This window comes from Thamnophis elegans, chromosome 7 (genome assembly GCF_009769535.1).
Source record: "Thamnophis elegans isolate rThaEle1 chromosome 7, rThaEle1.pri, whole genome shotgun sequence".
In the NCBI taxonomy this organism is placed as follows: Eukaryota; Metazoa; Chordata; class Lepidosauria; order Squamata; family Colubridae; genus Thamnophis; species Thamnophis elegans.
The window spans coordinates 29,239,428-29,257,930 of NC_045547.1; the positions used below are offsets into that span (position 1 = coordinate 29,239,428).

The following is an 18,503-nucleotide window of genomic DNA, read 5'->3' on the forward strand; positions in this document are numbered from 1 at the left end:
GCACGTTATACATTACTGTATTACCTGGCCCTTTTCTTAGCAGTTTTTCCCCATATTCCACATCATTTATTCAAAAGCAATGTTTTTTGTGGCCTATACATGTTAATAGAGCATGGGGATAATGCTTCATATTACCTCATAATAAGGCATTACGTTCGTATAGCTTCATATTACCTTGTATACATCTTCAATTACCTCACTACCATTTTGACTTCTCATTGGGAAGTAAAACATTTCCTGACACTATTCATATTTCTTTGCTTTGTATAATAAGGGAAAAGTTCCTTTATAGCACTAGTTTACCATTCAAAAGAAAAAAAAAGAAAAACAAGGAGAAAATCAATAGTTAAAAAGTACCCCATACACACATCCGTACCAGCACTGGGGAAATTTAGGGAATGTGTTCAGGAGGAAAATGAAAATTATTGATTAAAAAAACCATTGGCCCAGATCAACAGGAGGCATTAACTGTTTGAACCTGCAAAGTGTATGTGCAAAACAAAGACCCTGTTGAAAAGTTTTCAGAATACTTTCCCTATTACCAATGAATATATTGCCATAACAACTGCATTTTATTTTTTAAGCAATAGTCACAAATTAGGTCAAGAGGGAGAGTGAGATAAAGCAATTTATACTGGAATGCACCTTGTTAAGAATAAAGTAATGAATACATTCAGATTCTTTTAAGTGAACAAATAGCTAGTTGTGGAAGCACTGGGCTATTCAGAGTGAAACAAGATTAAAAATCCAGCAGCCTCTAAAGGTTTCTTTTTTCATCCCCTCTTCAAAGTCCAGAGAAAGGTCTGGGTGCAGGGCCAAAATCCAAATTCTGTATCGGAGAGACAGAAAGAGAGAGGGAGGAAGAGAAATTATGTTACTCTAGTCTGCTAGCTACATGAAAAACCTCTGCAACCCAGGGCTACTTCACATATACTATATTGCCAAAAGTATTCGCTCACCCATCCAAATAATCAGAATCAGGTGTTCCAATCACTTCCATGGCCACAGGTGTATAAAATCAAGTACCTAGGCATGCAGACTGTTTTTACAAACATTTGTGAAAGAATGGGTTGCTCTCAGGAGCTCAGTGAATTCCAGCGTGGAACTGTGATAGGATGCCACCTGTGCAATAAATCCAGTCGTGAAATTTCCTTGCTCCTAAATATTCCACAATCAACTGTCAGCTGTATTATAAAAACGTGGAAGTGTTTGGGAATGACAGCAACTCAGCCACGAAGTGGTAGGCCACGTGAACTCGTCCAACATCAGTGTGTGACCTCACAAATGCGCTTCTGGAAGAATGGTCAAAAATTCCCATAAACACACTCCTGAACCTTGTGGACAGCCTTCCCAGAAGAGGCGAAGCTGTTATAGCTGCAAAGGGTGGACCAACGTCATTTTGAACCTTATGGATTAGGAATGGGATGTCACTTACAGTAAGTTCATATGCGAGTAAAGGCAGGTGAGCGAATACTTTTGGCAATATAGTGTATGTGGACTTCAACACCTAGAGTTCTTAGCTAAGGCCAGTGGTGAGATTCAGCCAGTTTGCACCTATTTGGGAGAACCGCTTGTTAACTTTCTAAGCAGTTAGGAGAACTGCTTTTGGCTTTTTGCACTTTATAGGGCTAATCCTGTAAGGAAGGCAGGAAGGAAACATTCTGGTGTTGTTTCTAGCCTAATCTTTATTGCCCTGCTTACAGAAACAGCCTCTCTGGTTAACCCTTATTACATTGTAACAACTAAGGCGAAGCATCCATTGACGTGAGTGACATTGAGTTGGCCACACCCATCCAGTCACATGACTATTGAGCCCCACCTACCCATCTACTCATTAGGCAGAGAATCAGTTGTTAAATTATTTGAATCCCACCACTGGCTAAGTCTATGATGTATGGGGCATTGGGGGTGAGTTTAGGAAAGCATTATCCTTTTATACAATTGAATCACAAAGTTGTGGTATTGTTGCTGAGAAACCTTATCCTCTAGTTTCAGCCCCATAAAACAACTTGGGGGACTTCATTAGCTATTGAGGGTGAACAGAGCAGTGAATATCCTGCTGCTCAATTAAAGATCTTCCTGAAGAGGACTGGAGTACAAATGTTGTCATCAGGCTTAGAAAAATCTCAGGGTTTGCAAAAGTACAAAAATAGTTTTAAGGGTTTTATATAGCTAATGTAAAATACAATGCAATAAGGTAGCAGCATATTAAAAAAAACACAATAAAATGCTAGCCAAGTGGAGATAGATGGGTGGGATTTGAGAGTGGGAGAATGCGTGGGAAAAGCCAATGGAAAAGGTGGAACAGCTGGATCCCAAACACAGCTTCCTATGCGGGAAAACATTTTGCCTGAAAACATTTTCCTTGTATAGAACTGGTGTTGATAACCTTTATTTGATGCATTTTGCATTCAGTAAAATAGTTATGAGAAGTAAGCATGAAAACAATCTTAATGGTTTCCTTAACATTGCTATACAAAATAGATACGTAAATGCTGGGATATAGCAGCACAATATTTTTCCCCCTGGAATTGGTGAGAGGGGTGAAGTAAGAGAAAAGGCTCCAATCTATTCCCTCCCCCAATGCCAGTGTGTTGGGTTGTGCTCCAGACTACCTACATATATCACACTCTCCGCTATTCTTGTTCTTAAACACGAATATACTGTACATTCTACTCCTGCCAAAAACATTCTGTTCCACACACCTTCTTAGCACTAAACTGAGGAATTTTCCTGAAATTTGCATTTGATTTAATAAAAAAGTATTTGCTTTGGAAACCCTGAACAAAGAAGAGAATTTAGAAACATTTTTGTAGTCACAATATAACCTAAATTTCATTACAGCTTAGACCAGGGGTATCAAACTCAAGGCCCGTGGGCTGGATCTGGACTGCAGGATGCTTAGATCTGGCTCGCGGGGCCACCCTGGAAACAGCCAAGGACAGGCCTATGGTACCTTGGCCTGGCCCAGGGCTGGAGGAGGCCATGCTGGAGGAGGCCATGGCAGCTGAAAATGGAGCTTGGGAGAGCCGTGTGCTGGCCACATCCACCCCAGCCATGCCCCCCAGGGTCAAACACAACCCTGATGCGGCCCTCAATGAAATTGAGTTAGGCTTAGACTAACCACTATATATAAAATATACCTAACAATCTCCCACAATGTTTTTTGCATTTAGATAGTGAAAGGGTAGACAAAGTGGATGTATGTCTATATTAAAATGCCTATTATAGATACAATCATCTTTCCAATGGTTTGCAGCTTCTCTCTTCTCTGATGTTCCATGTTTCAGCTAAATCACAAGATTTCTCCACTGGGACTTTACCAATTGCTGTGTGTGACTGTCATTACTAAGGGGGTGTTTATAGAGAAGTTGTTTTCTCTTCCCTGGAGAGGTTTGGAAAAAAAATCAACTTTACTGTGAATAAATTGAGCAGAGAATTTCGAAAGGGGGTTGTATGCCCAGTGATACATCTGTTTGTCAACTACCATCCACTGCTTCACTAACAATCCTTGATCAGAGATGGTAAGTCTGGCACAACGAATTGTAATGCAACCGATCTACAGAGTTCCTATGTGGCAAAGCTGATGTGTGGATTATGTGTGCAATGAAGCCTGTGTGCTTTTTTTTAACCTTGTGTCAAATTATACTGATTCTTTTATTCCATGCTCAGGTTTATATCATCCAGACTTCTCATATACATTGGTCCTTTGTAGAGTTTGGAAAAATGAGCTTTTAGATGTCTGGCTCATTAAATCACAGCAGTTTTTCCACAGCACATTAATGGAATCATATTTTTTTTTCCCTGCTAAAATGACAACAGTAGCACATTATAAACTTTCTGATATTTTCAAGTCCCATGGGGTGGTAAGGAATCATGCTGGTATTGATCCATTCTGGATGAAAGCACAAGCAGGGAGCCTTTTGATACTTACCCCTAAAGGATGTTGCACCCCCTTTTCTTTGTCTTTGTAGGTTGTGGACAGAGAACTGCTCGAATGGCCTCATCAAACACTGTTTTCAGGCCACGCTGGGTGAGGGCTGAACATTCAAGATACTTCACTGCATCTGCAAAGAGAAAAAGCTCACTCTCCGAGGAACAAGGAAAAATGAGTAAATTCTCTCACTTGTCCTGATATCAGGCTTGGCATCTCTATGGACAGCAGAACTACTCAGGAATGTAAGAATATAAGAAAAGACTAACACGATCAGACCAAAGCCCCGTCGGAGGAAGATGCCTTATGTAGAGTCTAACCATTCAAGAATCTACCTCAGTATTGTTTGCACTGACAGTAGTTGGTTGTCCAAGGTTTCAGGAAGAAATATTTAACATTACTAATTGTGAGACCAAAGACTAAACAAGGACTGCATGTTAAGTACAGATGCTTTACCACTTAGCCAATCTGATGGCTACAGGCATCCGTAAGGAATACATGGACACAAAAATTTTGCTTGCTGCTGCTCTACAGCTTGCATTTTGATGTGATAAAACTAGATGTCTTTGATGCAATAAGGAAGAAAATAAATACTGTAATGGATATCCAGACATCAATCAATAAAAACTTTATTTCTGATACTGAAGATGCAGATTCTCAAATTATCAGGCAGATCATGAGGAAAGCCATATTTTGTTGAAGCACAGCCATCCTAAATCCACCCAGCAAGACATCTGTTACTGAAGAAAGCAAGAGAAAACTGATGTCCCAAAGAACAGCTTTTTCCCCTCCAGAATTACCATCAAAGATACTGTATCCTTCTCTCTTCTCACTCTGCCTGTGTCTCGCCCACTAGTTAGGCTTTGGGAAGTAGTGAAAAGGGAAAGATAGATTGTTTTTTCCAGAAAACATGAGTGTGCCCTGGTAAAGATTCTTCAGAAAGGGAGCAGACTTGCAGTTTTTGCTGGTGTGTCCCCAGAATACAGGACAGGAAAAGGAAGTTGTGGTTCAACATTATTTCAAGAGACAGAAGGCAAGTTCCGGATACAGAAAGTTCAGAAGAGGAGGGGGCAAATATCAGCATTCTGATATTGAGAGTTAAAGCCCTAATCTTAATCTTAACTCTGCAAGTAATCTGATGCCACTTTAACCCTTGTATATATAGATCATTGGTGTCTTTGCTCACAAACCAACAAAGTTGTACTAATGAGATCTGAGCACAAATATGTATAAGTTTTCAAACACATGGCCACATACATTCTTATTTTTAAATGCAGAAAAATTTACATTTTAGTAGGCTTTCTTCAACATTTTTTTCTTTCTAAATTCTCAAAATACACATTCATGCATGCATTTTCTGAAGCGAGACTGGATCACATAATTAGGAGAAGTGTGAAATTTCAGAGATAACTGCTTTCTGATTTGCATAACAGTTCATTAAAATGTGAACAAAAAAACCTTGAATATCCATCACTTGGGGACCAAAATATTCAAGTTAAAATTTCCTTGGAGCAACTAATGTGAGAGTTATCTTGGAAAAAACTTTCTTCCCTTATCTGTCATGCATTGTTGCTATTTTAGTCCAACATACAGCATATACTGTTCCCCTTATCTGAATTGTCCTTTTGATTTAACGAATTGTAATCTTTAATCCAATGCTGGATGAAAATGATTCCATGCTATTGGGACTCTTAAGAGGATTCATCACAGCCTCCTTCAAGGAAGACAAATCCTCTTTCCCAGAAGCAGACACCACTGCAAAAGCCCCATCAAAGGTCACCTTCTGGATCTAATAAATAAATAAAAGATGGGAACAGAACCAATAAAGGCAGGATAGAGATTGGAATGCTAATTTGTAACAGCTGTATATTTTCTGCCAATTCAAGGATACAGTAGATGAACAGTACTTAATAGTTGGAAAGGGCTCTGTTCAATCAAAAGAAAAAAGAAGGTTTGTGAGCTTGGTAGACAATATTTACATGTATTTTTGCCTTTCTGAATTTCTCAGCTGCTTTCTAGCTCTTATAGCTGCACAGGATTCTGTATATTGCACCACAGTTAGTTTCTAAAGGTTAAACTGAAACATAAACAAGCTAAAGAAAAACAGATAGAAGATAAATACCAACCTAGTCTAAATAATGGACAGGGATGTCTGACTGCATTTGATTGGTTTGAGAGAGATGGCTATCCACAATTGGGCTGACATAAGGCAAACCTTTCCCCTCCCTGAGGCAACACTTACCAATCTCTTTGGCAAGGGCAAGACCTTGTGGGTATGTAATGGGGGCTAACTTCTTTTCCTTCAGCTTCTCAATAGTATCCTTGTCATCCCGGAGATCCAGCTTTGTGCCCACCAGGATCATGGGAGTGCTAGGGCAGTGATGTCGTACTTCAGGGAACCACTAAAAGAAAGCTCAAGATTTTACTGACATAATACAAAAAAACAATGATGCAGAACAGCGGGTTGATCAATGAAAAAATCAGATGGGCCATTTGCACCAATGCAGCCTTCTTAAATAAGGACTAGAAACCAAATGCCCAGTTTTGTAATAATAAAACAGCAGTGGTGGGTACAGCCCCTGAGTAATGCTCTGCCAAGCAGCTGGAGCATCGTGGAAGGTCGCGGAGGCATCGCTGGATGGTAGGACGCATGTGCGCGCACGCTGCATGTGTTCATATGGAGGACGCTGGGCCCTGTTGCCAGCCACCACTGATACACAGGAAATAGGACTTGGAATAGCAACTGATAACAAGAAGAATATGAATCACAATAATAACATAGCTGTTGAACCAGAGAGAATTGATTCTGATTGTGGAGGGGCTATAAATGTTATAAACAAACATTTAACAAATGCATCTTGGCTTACATCCACTGAGTATATTTATTTGATCAATTTATATAGCTGCCCATCTCACAATTGCAATTCTGGGAGATATATCTAGGTTTAAAAAACCAGACAATGGCATCAGAAAACAAACCCAACTCTGATCATAAAAAAATTACAATGAAGAACTCACTTAATCCCTGGATACTTTTAAAAAGGCTCCAGATGAACTGGAACTGTTACAAAGCCTCATACTCTAGTGTTGCTGAACCCTGTTTGTAGACCATGGCCCTCCATTTCATTGAGGGCCACATCAGGGTTGTGTTTGACCTCAAGGGGGCCAGGTGTCCGTGGCTAGCTCGACATCACTCAAGTCGGAGGCAGCTGTGGTGGCCCAGGTGCTCTGCCAGTGAAAACCAAGCTCTGTTTTCGCTGGCAGAATGTAGCAGGACGCCATTGCAGCTGAAAACAGAGCTCCATTTTTTCTGGCAGAGGCACCATGGGCTGGTCCTTCACTGTTTCCAGGGAGGCTCCCTGGGGCAGATCTAAGCACCCTGTGGGCTGGATCCGGCACCCAGGCCTTGAGTTTGACACCCCTGTTGTAGACTATGATGCAACCTCTGATAGATTTTAAGAGTTGTGTTGATGTAAAGCAGACTTCATCCAATACATCCTTCAAATTTATTGGACTTTGACTACCAGAATTCTCAGACAATATGGAAAATCCAACGTAGTCATGGGAAAAATTAGGAGTCTTCATTCAAAATTTTCAATGAAAACTTTCACACCAGTCCAATTTAAACATTGCATGAGGATCCAAATATTATACTGTCAATATTTTTCAGGCTACAGCAATACCAAGACTGAGTCTTCCCTTGCCTTACTTGCTCTGCACACAGAACCCCGGATGATCTCACCTTAGCACGAACATTTTCATAAGATGCAGGGCTGACTAGAGAGAAGCAGATGAGAAAGACATCCTGTGGGCAGAAAATTCAAAGACCCGTGAAAAAACATGTGAAAAATGTCACATTATGAAGCAGAATGTAGCAAATATTGATATACATTGCTGCTCAGGTGCTTAAAGCATTTTACAGAACATCTCTGCAACTCTCACAAGAACCTTGTAAGCTACATTGGTATTGTTAATGAATATTTAGTCCAGTGATTTTGGTTGGTTTGAAAGATGCATCTAAGGAATTTTGAATCTTTACCAAATGCTTTATGAAAACAAAAAAACTTTTGAAACAAAGAACAATGCACAAAACCTTGAAGTTCTTTTATAGAGACATGAAACAGTTACTTCTTCTATTAATAAATCAATATCCACAATACTAAAAAAGCAAAGTGTCACATTATTTTAGTTTACAAGAATACTTGTTGAAGAAGCCATATTTTGATAAGGCATGCCCTGGTGGTTGCCATTTTCCACAAGCACCCATTACAGGTTCACAGCTATGCCCACAGGCTGAAAAATACTCGCTAATTTATCTAATCAAGATTAACTCAGAAAAATCTTGAATTGATGCTTTCTTCATGTCATTTTCACCTTCCCCATCTGAGAGTTATATTTAATATTATATTGTACAATACCTACTATCAGTTAGAGAAGCCTGAGGATTTTGTCCAGGAATCTTGAAGGACCTCCTTAAATTATTTAAATATAATCTTATTTCCATCTTAAAAAGTGAGAGGAAAGGCTCTCTAAAGTCCTGGATCAGCTGGGTAAAACTATTAAACATTCTGTTTTTTTTTAGCTGTGATGACTATAATATTTTGCAGTGCCACCATCGAATGTAATTAGGATTTTGGAGGCCCAGATATAATAACACTTCATTAATATAATATTGTCTCCTGGTGATGATGTGGAGATATCTTATTGCCATTGATTTCTTTCAGAATGCTCTTTTAAAATCTCCACTCTAGTCTACAGTCTGATTTGTTGATTGCATCTCATCCAAATGTTGATTAGATCTACTTATGTTGACTCATTCTAACAACCTAGAACTAAGGAGAAATTTACTGACAGTTAGAACAATTAATCAATGGAACAACTAGCCTCCAGAAGTTGTAAATGCTCCAACAATGACTAGAGATTTTAAAGAAGAGATTGGATAACCATTTTTCTGATGTGCAGGCGGTTGGATTAGAACACCTCCAAGGTCCCTTCCAACTCTGTTACTCTATACTCCTAGATAGTTTTTTGGGGGGGAAATCAGCTATCATTCGGTAGAAGGTCTCATGTATGTGCTAAGAAGGAATATGAACAAAGTTCTTCAGAGGTAGGTAAGGTTGTCAAACAAAACAAATCTGGATGTCTACTAAATAAGGAGAACTATGGCTCTTTGAAGCTTCTACTGGTAGATTCAACTATTGGATTTTTGTAGTCCATATCAAACAGTCCTAAGCAATTAGATGATGCTTCAGAGAAAATTCATGACTTACAGTCTGTGGATAGGAGAGAGGCCTCAAGCGGTCATAATCCTCCTGGCCAGCTGTATCCCACAATCCCAGGTTTACTGGTTTGCTATCAACCATCACATTGGCAGAATAATTATCAAAGCTGTAACAGATATCAGAGTTTATAGTGACATTAGAGGGAGAGGGATTTTACTTTTTCCTAGACTGAAATCCTAATTGAGGAGGAAAAAAACATGGTTCTCTCCAAGGTGCTAACAGATATGTCTCTTGGCACCGTCAGACTCTTTGATTCAGTTGACTTTATTTGGTAAACATTAAATAGGAGGTTTGGAGTCTATAAATCCCACTGGCACCTTTGGATGCAGCATGAAGCTCCAAAGGTATTCTATGAAAATAGAGGATGGTTCATTGCAGTGATTTCTTTGAATCTTGGTACTGTTCTGACCTAGGTTTCCAAGAGCATGAAGCCAATCCTCGTCCTTGCACAAAACTCTTTTATTAACTTACTGTGAATTCTGCTCATTCACATCCAGCAAAGTCTTTCAAGGGAGGATTTATAGTCACAGACCTTATCTGTCTTGGAGAGCTGCCAGGCTGATATCTGTAAAACTTGGCAAGGAGCCTCGGAGAGTCACGAACCAATTAAGTGAACTAATTGTCTCCTGCAAACTCCACTCCCCTTTTGCTGCTCTGTTATTTCCTCTGGGAGGGGTCATTCATTGTCCACCTGTGGCATTACTCCCAAGTTGACCCCTTTTCTTTAGCTGTTCCCTTCATCTGGCAACTCTGCGCATGCGCACACTAGGCACATGCTCCAGCTGTTCATCTGCCTCACTGATGTCTGATTCCGAAGGCAGATGATAACTGGCGTATGACGCTGGTCCCGCTCTGACACAGAGCCCTCATCAGAGCCTTCCCCAGGCTCCAGGACTGGCCAATGTTCCTCCCCAACCTCCTCACTGTCCGAATCTGCTGCTAGCTCCTCTGGCCACTGGCAGGCCCCACAGGTGCAAATACAACAAAAAAAATATTCTGGAGTACTAGTGAACAGTCTGGAAGATGAGGGTGCCTACAGGGAGAAAATCTTCTCGTCCAAGCAGGGGTTGGACTAGAAGACTTCCAAGGTCCCATTCAACTCTGTTATTCTATTCTAAGCCAAAATGGTGGCACCATTTAGTAATCAAAACTCCCTTTGTGCTCCTTTTTTATGTGTATTGTACATAAGGAGCGCATGGCTCAGATTGCATTTTTGTGATTGTCATCTTGAGGTTTTTTTATACCCACCCGCCCTCTTTCTGGAAGGCTAGAAAAAAATCACAGCACCTAACATCTCTAAGCTGTCTTTGGGAAAATTGATATTTTGTGACTGCTCATGCTTACAATCCTATTTCAAATCAGATGCAAGTTTATGTACCTTATTTTAGTTCTTTCCCTTCTTAAGTAATAGTTTCCCATGACATACAATTATACTATCTTTACTATCACTTTTCCTAGATGTATTGGCAGTAACAACTCCTCTTCTGAAAGTTCTGATTCCAAGAAATTTGATGAGCACGTTAATTTATCTAATGTCTTTTTCCTGAAATGCATAGAATGGGTGCAAATAATTTCTTAATCAAATCAATTTGTTTTTCTTAACATTCCCATCTAGGAATATTAAAATGCTGAATTCTCTTGATTGATGGAAACCTGATCTTATATTGTGCTGTTATTATTTACCCAGCAAAATTGCATTTCCTTCAGAAACAGGAATCTTAGTGAGATCTAACTCTTTCAAATCCAACAATCTCAAGCTAAACCATTTCCATACTCACACGGTAGGAATATATTCTCCTGGGAATGCATTGGTGGTGTAGCTGATCAGGAGACAAGTTTTACCTACAGCTCTGAAGGTGGGGGAAAAAAGGGAAAAGGCATTTAATGACAGTTCTTTTTAAAATATGCTTCTGTAGTAGATTTAGAGAGATGCTTTGCTTATGAATAAAAGTTCCTGGTATTACAATGGTGTCCAGAATTGAATTTAAGTTGCCAAGGTTGAGAAACACTGTCCCAGTATCATGTCAAACAAGAGGAATGGAAACATGAAGCATGTCGATAAGAACAACTTCTCTTATACATAGGTGGGAATGAGATGAAAGCATCTTCCAAAAAACATACCAAAGAAACAAAGAGAGAAAAAGATTACCAGGCCATGTTTATTCTATGCTTAGGTACTGGTGAATAAAATTCATTAAAATCAGGAAGGAACCAGAAGCAAGTTGCCACTTCCCCATTCATTCTTTAGCTTTAAAAAATGTCACGCAATTGCTTAAGCCACACTTGAGACATGGTTGTCTATAGCTCACATCAAGTCTGGTCATGCTTATTTCAGATAATTACAGTTGTGTTCAAGATACGCAGAATCCAGGGGTGGGTTGCTGCCAATTCGGCACACAAAAAAAATTGCTCTGCATGCGTGTGCATTTGCATCTAAAAATGTTTGTGCTTGTGCAAAATGTTAAAAAGGGAAAAATACATTTCTGCAATGAAAATTGTTCTGCGCATGCACAGAACCAAAAACCAAGATGGCGCCACCATAGGAGAACCGGTTCAGGGGCGTGGCAGGCCTGGGTCATTACCAATTCCAGCAACCCAGGCTGCCAAGTTACTTATTTGGCCGAACCAGTCCAAACCAGTAGGAACCCACCTCTGCCAGAATCTATCATATGGATGAAAGTTGCTTTGTGCAATTCACATTATATTATATGCTGTAAACTTTCCACATAGTTGTGGAAGGCATGCTAAGACCGATAATGCAGAAACACTCTTTTGTTAAATCCTGTGCAATTAGTAAATGTTGTCCATGTTCAGAGGCCTTTCTAAAAATTTGGTTTAAAAAATGATGTCAGATCGGAGGCCATAAAAAGGCAGGTGAGCTAAGAGGGTGATTCAATGAAAAATGTAGCTTAGAAGGTATTTCCCACCAGCCCATAGTCTAGAACAGGGGTGTCAAACCTGATTTCATTGAGGGCCACATCAGGGTTGTGCTTGACCTCAGGGGAGTAACTGTGGCCAGCTCAATGTCACTCATGTCGAGAGCACCTGTGGCCCTCCGCCAGAGAAAAATGGCTCCTAAGATCTGTTTTCAGCTGCGACGGCATCCTGCAACCCTCTGCTAATGAAAATGGAGCTTGGGAGGACCCACGTGCAGCCCCCCCAAACCCCCTCACAGGCCAGATATAAGCATGCCACGGGCCTTGAGTTTGACACCCCTGGTCTAGAAGATAGAAACTAGGAGGAAGAGCTACATATGTTTCTAATAAACCATCTGCCTGTAAAGTTATTAAAAAAAAATCTTGTAAAACATCCAGCTCGCCCATGCTAAGAGATGACAAAAGTGATGTTTGCATCATCTTGGGAGGGCACCAGATTGGAAAAGCTGTTCTAAGGTAATCATCCTCAGCTCTCTTAATTAAAAATACGGTAGGATGGCATTTGTGGAGTTTATATCTGGATAATCCTCCTTGGAGTTCAGCTGAAATATTTGTAGAGTTTCTAACCAATAATTGGAATTGGCTTTAAAAGGATGTTCTCATTTTGTTCCTACATGAACATGAGAATGGTGCGTGAGAATGGTGGTGGTAGTAATAATAATGATAATAAATCATATGTATTTGTACCAAGTCATGGTATGAGCAAGGAAATCCGGTAATTACAAATATTCATGCAATACAAAAATGCCCAGAACTTAATGAGCAACTGAACAATATTTAGAATTTAAACAGCCACCTGATATTGTACCACAACACATACACACTATGCTTCTATCTATCTATCAATCAATCTATCTATCTATCTATCTATCTATCTATCTATCTATCTATCTATCTATCTATCTATCTTCTATCATCTATCTATCTGTCTATCTACAGTATCTATCTATCTATCTATCTATCTATCTATCTATCTAACTATCTATCTATCTATCTATCTATCTATCTATCTATCTATCTATCTATCTATCACCGTCTCCCTCCCTCCATCCCTCTTCTCAATAACCAGAACACGGCAGCAAGAATTACAATATTAACATTTCTAGGAATTGCAAAAGAATAAGATGGAATAAAGAAACTCTACATTATCCCACAAATCAGATTAAAGGACAGTAAATCCTTTTTGAAATCCATACAACTTTCACAGATTTGAAGGAACAGAGGAAGCTCATTTTAGAATGATGGGCCCATCCCAGAATACCAGATAACAGTCCTGGTGGGTGAACGAGGAGGATACACTTGCACAAAGGGGTAGAAAGGATAGTTGGGATTGTAGCATAAGAGCAGATACTGGATGGCTTGAGACCAGTAAGCTAAAAAAAAAAAACCATCCCAAAAGCCAGTAATTTAAATTCAATTCTGGTTCAAATAGAAAGCAAATAATGTGCCATATTGTGTAGTAAAATATGAGCAAAGCATTAGAGGTCCAGAACAATCTAAACAGTACTGTTTTGACTAACAGCAAATGATAGAGAGAGGAACTGGGGGCACTTGCTGGAATTCTATTGCATTAGTCCAAGGATGAAGCAATTGAGGCAAGCATCAATAAAGCAACCAAGAGCCTAAAAATGCCCAATGACTGAAAATATGCTATGCAATTAATAAATGGGTCAACTGTTATCAAGCAAGATTCAAAAGTTTCAGGTGGAGAAAACAAGTAATCCGACGTTCTAGAATCAAATGAGAAAGATAGCAAAGAATGGAAAAAATGACTAGACCAAAACAAAACAAACTCTGTTTTATCCCTATTCAACTTTAGGCAATGGGAAAACATCCAGGATGAAAACCTAGTAAGACGGGTTGATAGGCTTCATATTTGCATGATATTGGGGCACCCAAGAGAAGGGTATAAAAGGTGAACAAAATAGGCCCCACGACTGATACTTGAGGGAAACCACTCTAATGGAAAATTCCATGTAGCTTGGGAGGAAAAAGTAAAAAGGCAAAAGGGATTTGGCCCAATCAAGAATTTACCAGTGATGGCCAAGGATCATCTCATAGACAAAGATATCTAGTAGTTGAGTACAGCAGCTGTTGCTGTAAAGTCAGAAAGGACAACAGGATAGATAGATAGATAGATAGATAGGTAGGTAGGTAGGTAGGTAGGTAGGTAGGTAGGTAGGTAGGTAGGTAGGTAGATAGATTGATAGATTGATAGATATATAGTCAAAAAGGACAACACCAATGTCAAATAGTGAGACTTCACCATCAGAATATCATTGAGAATGTGGTGTTCACAAAGTACATTCGTTTAACCCAATTTTATGGGTGCACATTGTGTGAATTGTTATCTAATTAAATAGATAGGCTCACACAACACACTAGATTGCCATATGATTGCCTTAGTGTTTCTTTGAATACAACCAGCATGCCAGGCCATTGTGCTATCAAACCCAGTATTGCCAATTCCAATTGGAAGCCTTCCAGTTGAATTAGCTATATAATTTCTCATATTCCCAGCCAGTATAGCAGGAGTGGGGAACTTGGCCCTTTTATGATTTGTGGACTTCAACTCCCAGAAGCATGTCTGGCTCAGGAATTCTGGTAGTTGAAGTCCACAAATCATAAAACCGCCAAGGCCCCCCCGGACTTGCGGTGTAGAAAGTTAGCACCCACCCCTCTCCTAGAAGAATGAAATATCCTAGGAAATATTAAGAAGGCAGAATAGTATATTTCACTGGATCAGAAATGGAGAAACATGTTTTTAGGCAGGAAACAGACTCACTCTTAATAGCCCCCATGTAATAAGCCATTAAGGTGCCCAGGTCAGTCTATTTTATATAACAAAGATCTCCCCCCCTTCAGCTCCAGAATGATGGGATTAAGGCATGATAGTGTTAGCCCTTTATCCCACTCACCACATGGCACCTGGAAACTCAAACCTGGACTCAAAACAAAGCCTAGAGAGTTGCCCCTGCATGGCCCCATGGGAGTCTGACAACCAATCAAAATACATTTCTTATACAGGAACAGGAAACAGAGAGGTCAAACAGAGAGTATACAGCCAGAAACTTTCAGCCCTTCTTTGTCTTCTCTTCTTCACCCAACATCTGGAAATGTGATCACCCTTTTCTGTTCAGGAGCCCAAGCCATGTGTTCCTCTCCACCATGAAACCATCTTTCCAAGCAGCCTCCATGTTTCCAGTGTCTTTTTCCCCACTTGGAGCTGAACCCAGAAGGACATTTCTCCCAACAGGAGTATAGAACGATCAGAGTGGCCTCTGATTTAGAAAGGCTGATCTAATTCTCATTTGCAGGAGCATTAAGTACTTGGTCTTTTTAACTGAAGAAATTCAAACCTGAGCCACTGAAATATGACCATTCCCTCAACTTCTGCATGCTTGGTTTTTTTTTAAATCACAGGTGTCAAACACTTCAAAGAAACTTCCTTATGGAGGTTTCAGCAAAAGAAAGGATACCGGTGAAATGCAGAAGCTAGAAAAGTCCCTTTGTCTGTACCAGCCCAGAGCAAATAATTGCAAGAAATCCCAGGATGAAGGGATCAGGCTGAATTTCATTCAAAGCCAATGTCCTCCTCCTCCAAAGTATAATGCTGGTCTTTGCAGATTTGTGCTTAAGACTCTCCAAAATGGAAGAAGCTGAGAGGGATGTTCAGTGCACAATTAATAGGAAGTCCCAAAATAAATTAAACTTGTCATATCTCATTTAGTAGACATAGAAGCTGTTTTTACATGTAGGCAATCCAAACATTTTTTTTTTAGCTGAATCCAAATCATGGAAAAAAATATTGTTCTTGAGTCATCGGGAGCATATTACCAGGAAGGAGGTGAAGTTTATGTCTGCTGCTAAGTTTTTTTGCTATTACAAATGCTTTCAGCACATTATTACACAGCATATCATTCTATGAATCTTTCATGTTGATTTCTTGTATCTTATGCAGCTGTCATACTGCAATGTGATTATGGACACTCTCCTCCAACAAGTAGATACAAGAAAGAGTTGACAAAGGAGTGACCTTTGTCAATTCTATCCTAGAAGCAACCTCCCAACAATCCTAAAAAACAATCTCTTTTATGGTAATCCCCTTTTCTGCTTCTTAATCAACAGCTGTTGCATTAAGAGGCATTCTTTGGCAACTTCAGTTTGCTTTTGAGCCTGGCCTCTCACCCACAAATGACATCTAAAAAATATTATCAAGACAAATAGACCTTCTCAGGTGACAAGTGCTTCATAGAAAATTGCTTTCATCTTAGTTTTAGAGGGCTGCATAGAAAAAAAAAACATTTTACTAGTTTCATAAGCAAAAAAAAAAAGCCATGAAAACTTACTAAGACCACTGGTCCAGTAAACCACAAACCTAGGCAGAAAGCCATGAATATAAAGGCCTGTATCTCCATTTTAAATCCTTTGAAAGATAGTTACATTATTTCAGGCTTGCAACATTTAACTCCCGATAATGACACAACTGTAATTAAATCAGACTCCCCCCCCCCCCAGGTTTTGCTCTTCAAATGCATGAGGTCTTTGGGCGAATTGACTGGAAATTCTGGGAGCTGTGGTCCCAATTACCCACCTGGAGAGCAGGAAGCTGGAGAGGTTCTGTCTTCAAGTACTTAAATAAAGGGGGCCATGGTTTATTTGATAGGTAACAAGTTATCTGGTAGGCAATTCCACAATTAATCTTATTATATATGTTCTATCCAGGCTGACTTTTTTTTTTAAATCACATTTCTGAAAAATGAAAGCATTACTTCCCCCATTCATATTGCACAGAAAACAAATGAAATCCTTTCCTCATTTCTATTCTCTCTCTCTTTCTTTCTCTCTCTCTCTCTCCCTCGCTTCTTCCCTCCCTCCCCCACTCTCAAAGAAAGATGGAGATTAAGAAAGAACAAGCCCTTGTCAGAAGACCCACTCACTTCCTTGCTTCTCAAAGGAAGAGTACATACCCATCTCCTACTACCACACATTTGATAGCTTGCATGTCTCCGGCCTAGCAGCACCGTGGAGTTAAGGAAGCCTCTTGAGCAACGAAGCAGCTCAACAAATGTTGATGGTGGAAAGTCTTCTATAGATATGTCAAAACTGAAGCTGAATTAACAGCAGGTTGTGGGTTAGGGAGGAAGCGGAAGAGAGAGAATATTTCTCAGCCCGCCCACTGATCTCTTCCTTTACCAGGCAGCTTTAAGTGTTTGCTGGGGAAGGGCAAGCTTGCTATTTGAAAGCAGAACTCTTTTTTGCAGATCCCAGATGGTTCATCATTTCCTCTTATCTGTGACTCCACACTATGGACAGTCGGGAAAAGGGTTGCTTTGAATCCTCTCCCCAACAAAATTGCCCAGTGCAGCAGATGGAGAAGTAGAGAGATGCTTAGAGAAAGGAGGCCCTTTTTCTCTTTCTAGCTACTTTAGCTAGTAAGAGAAGATGCCTTGCTGAGGAATTGTTTGCCTTGGTCTTACTGCAAAGAGAGGGGGAGAGAGAACAAGTCATATTGGTCTAGCACAAAACAAAGTGTGTGTATTTTGTAAACAGTGGACCTCGTTGTCTTCCTTTTAGGAGTGATGTTTAAGAACATTTTGTTTGCTTTTCAACAAACTTGGATATTCACAGAAAACATTGTGAAATGTTTTGCTTGGTTTTGCCCGTGCAGAATTCTTGGGTCCCCACCTCACAATGTATAAAGCAAAGTGAATATATGATAAGGATATGCATGCTGAACAGCTCCACAAGCCATGATAATATTCATGTCTATAACATTTGCCAATAGAAGCTAACCATTTAACTCTTGATAAGCCACATTTATGACTGAAGGCAGCAATAAAGCACCTATAGAAACAAACATATGAAGTCCTACGTCACTGAATGAAAGAGATGCAATCCAATTTATCAAATTATAGATGAAGCAGGACAGGTGGCCAGAAAAAAACTCTGAAATGGGGAGGTTCACAATCTGAAGATACTGAATTAGAGCAAGGGCTGAGAATTGGAACCAAATTTATTTGCTGCAGCGTGAAATATTTGAAAGCAATGTTTATAGCATGTTTATAGCAATGTTTATTAGCAGCATGTCCCCATGTCCCAAAGCTGCTAAAAAGCCTCAGCTACGTCTCTAGTTCTGTAAGCCAACCAGGCAGTCTGCCTGATGACCCATATTAACCTTTATTAAATGCACCTTTTGCTGTTGTCTTTCACAGCACCACTTGGTTCACCTACTGAAAGCTGTGAGTCTTTCTGGGCTTGATACTTAATTTTCTTCCTTTTTTCAGGTGGGGAATTCTTCAAAAGAGACTATGAGAGTGTTATGGCATTTCATTCCAGTAAGAGAAGATT

At 39.8% G+C, this 18,503-nt stretch overlaps 1 protein-coding gene across 1 annotated transcript; it reads right to left on the reverse strand.

Annotated features, from left to right (window-relative positions):
* Nucleotides 1–545: 545 nt before the first annotated feature.
* On the reverse strand, nt 546–17,333 carry RAC2 (Rac family small GTPase 2). The gene is made up of 7 exons (XM_032222000.1): nt 17,123–17,333; nt 10,995–11,066; nt 9,205–9,322; nt 7,677–7,739; nt 6,177–6,336; nt 3,935–4,067; nt 546–829 (listed from the first exon to the last, which is right to left on the reverse strand). The coding sequence occupies exons 1-6, from the start codon at nt 17,155–17,157 to the stop codon at nt 3,937–3,939; spliced, it is 579 nt and encodes a 192-aa protein (XP_032077891.1). The 5' UTR covers nt 17,158–17,333; the 3' UTR covers nt 546–829; nt 3,935–3,936.
* Nucleotides 17,334–18,503: the final 1,170 nt, after the last annotated feature.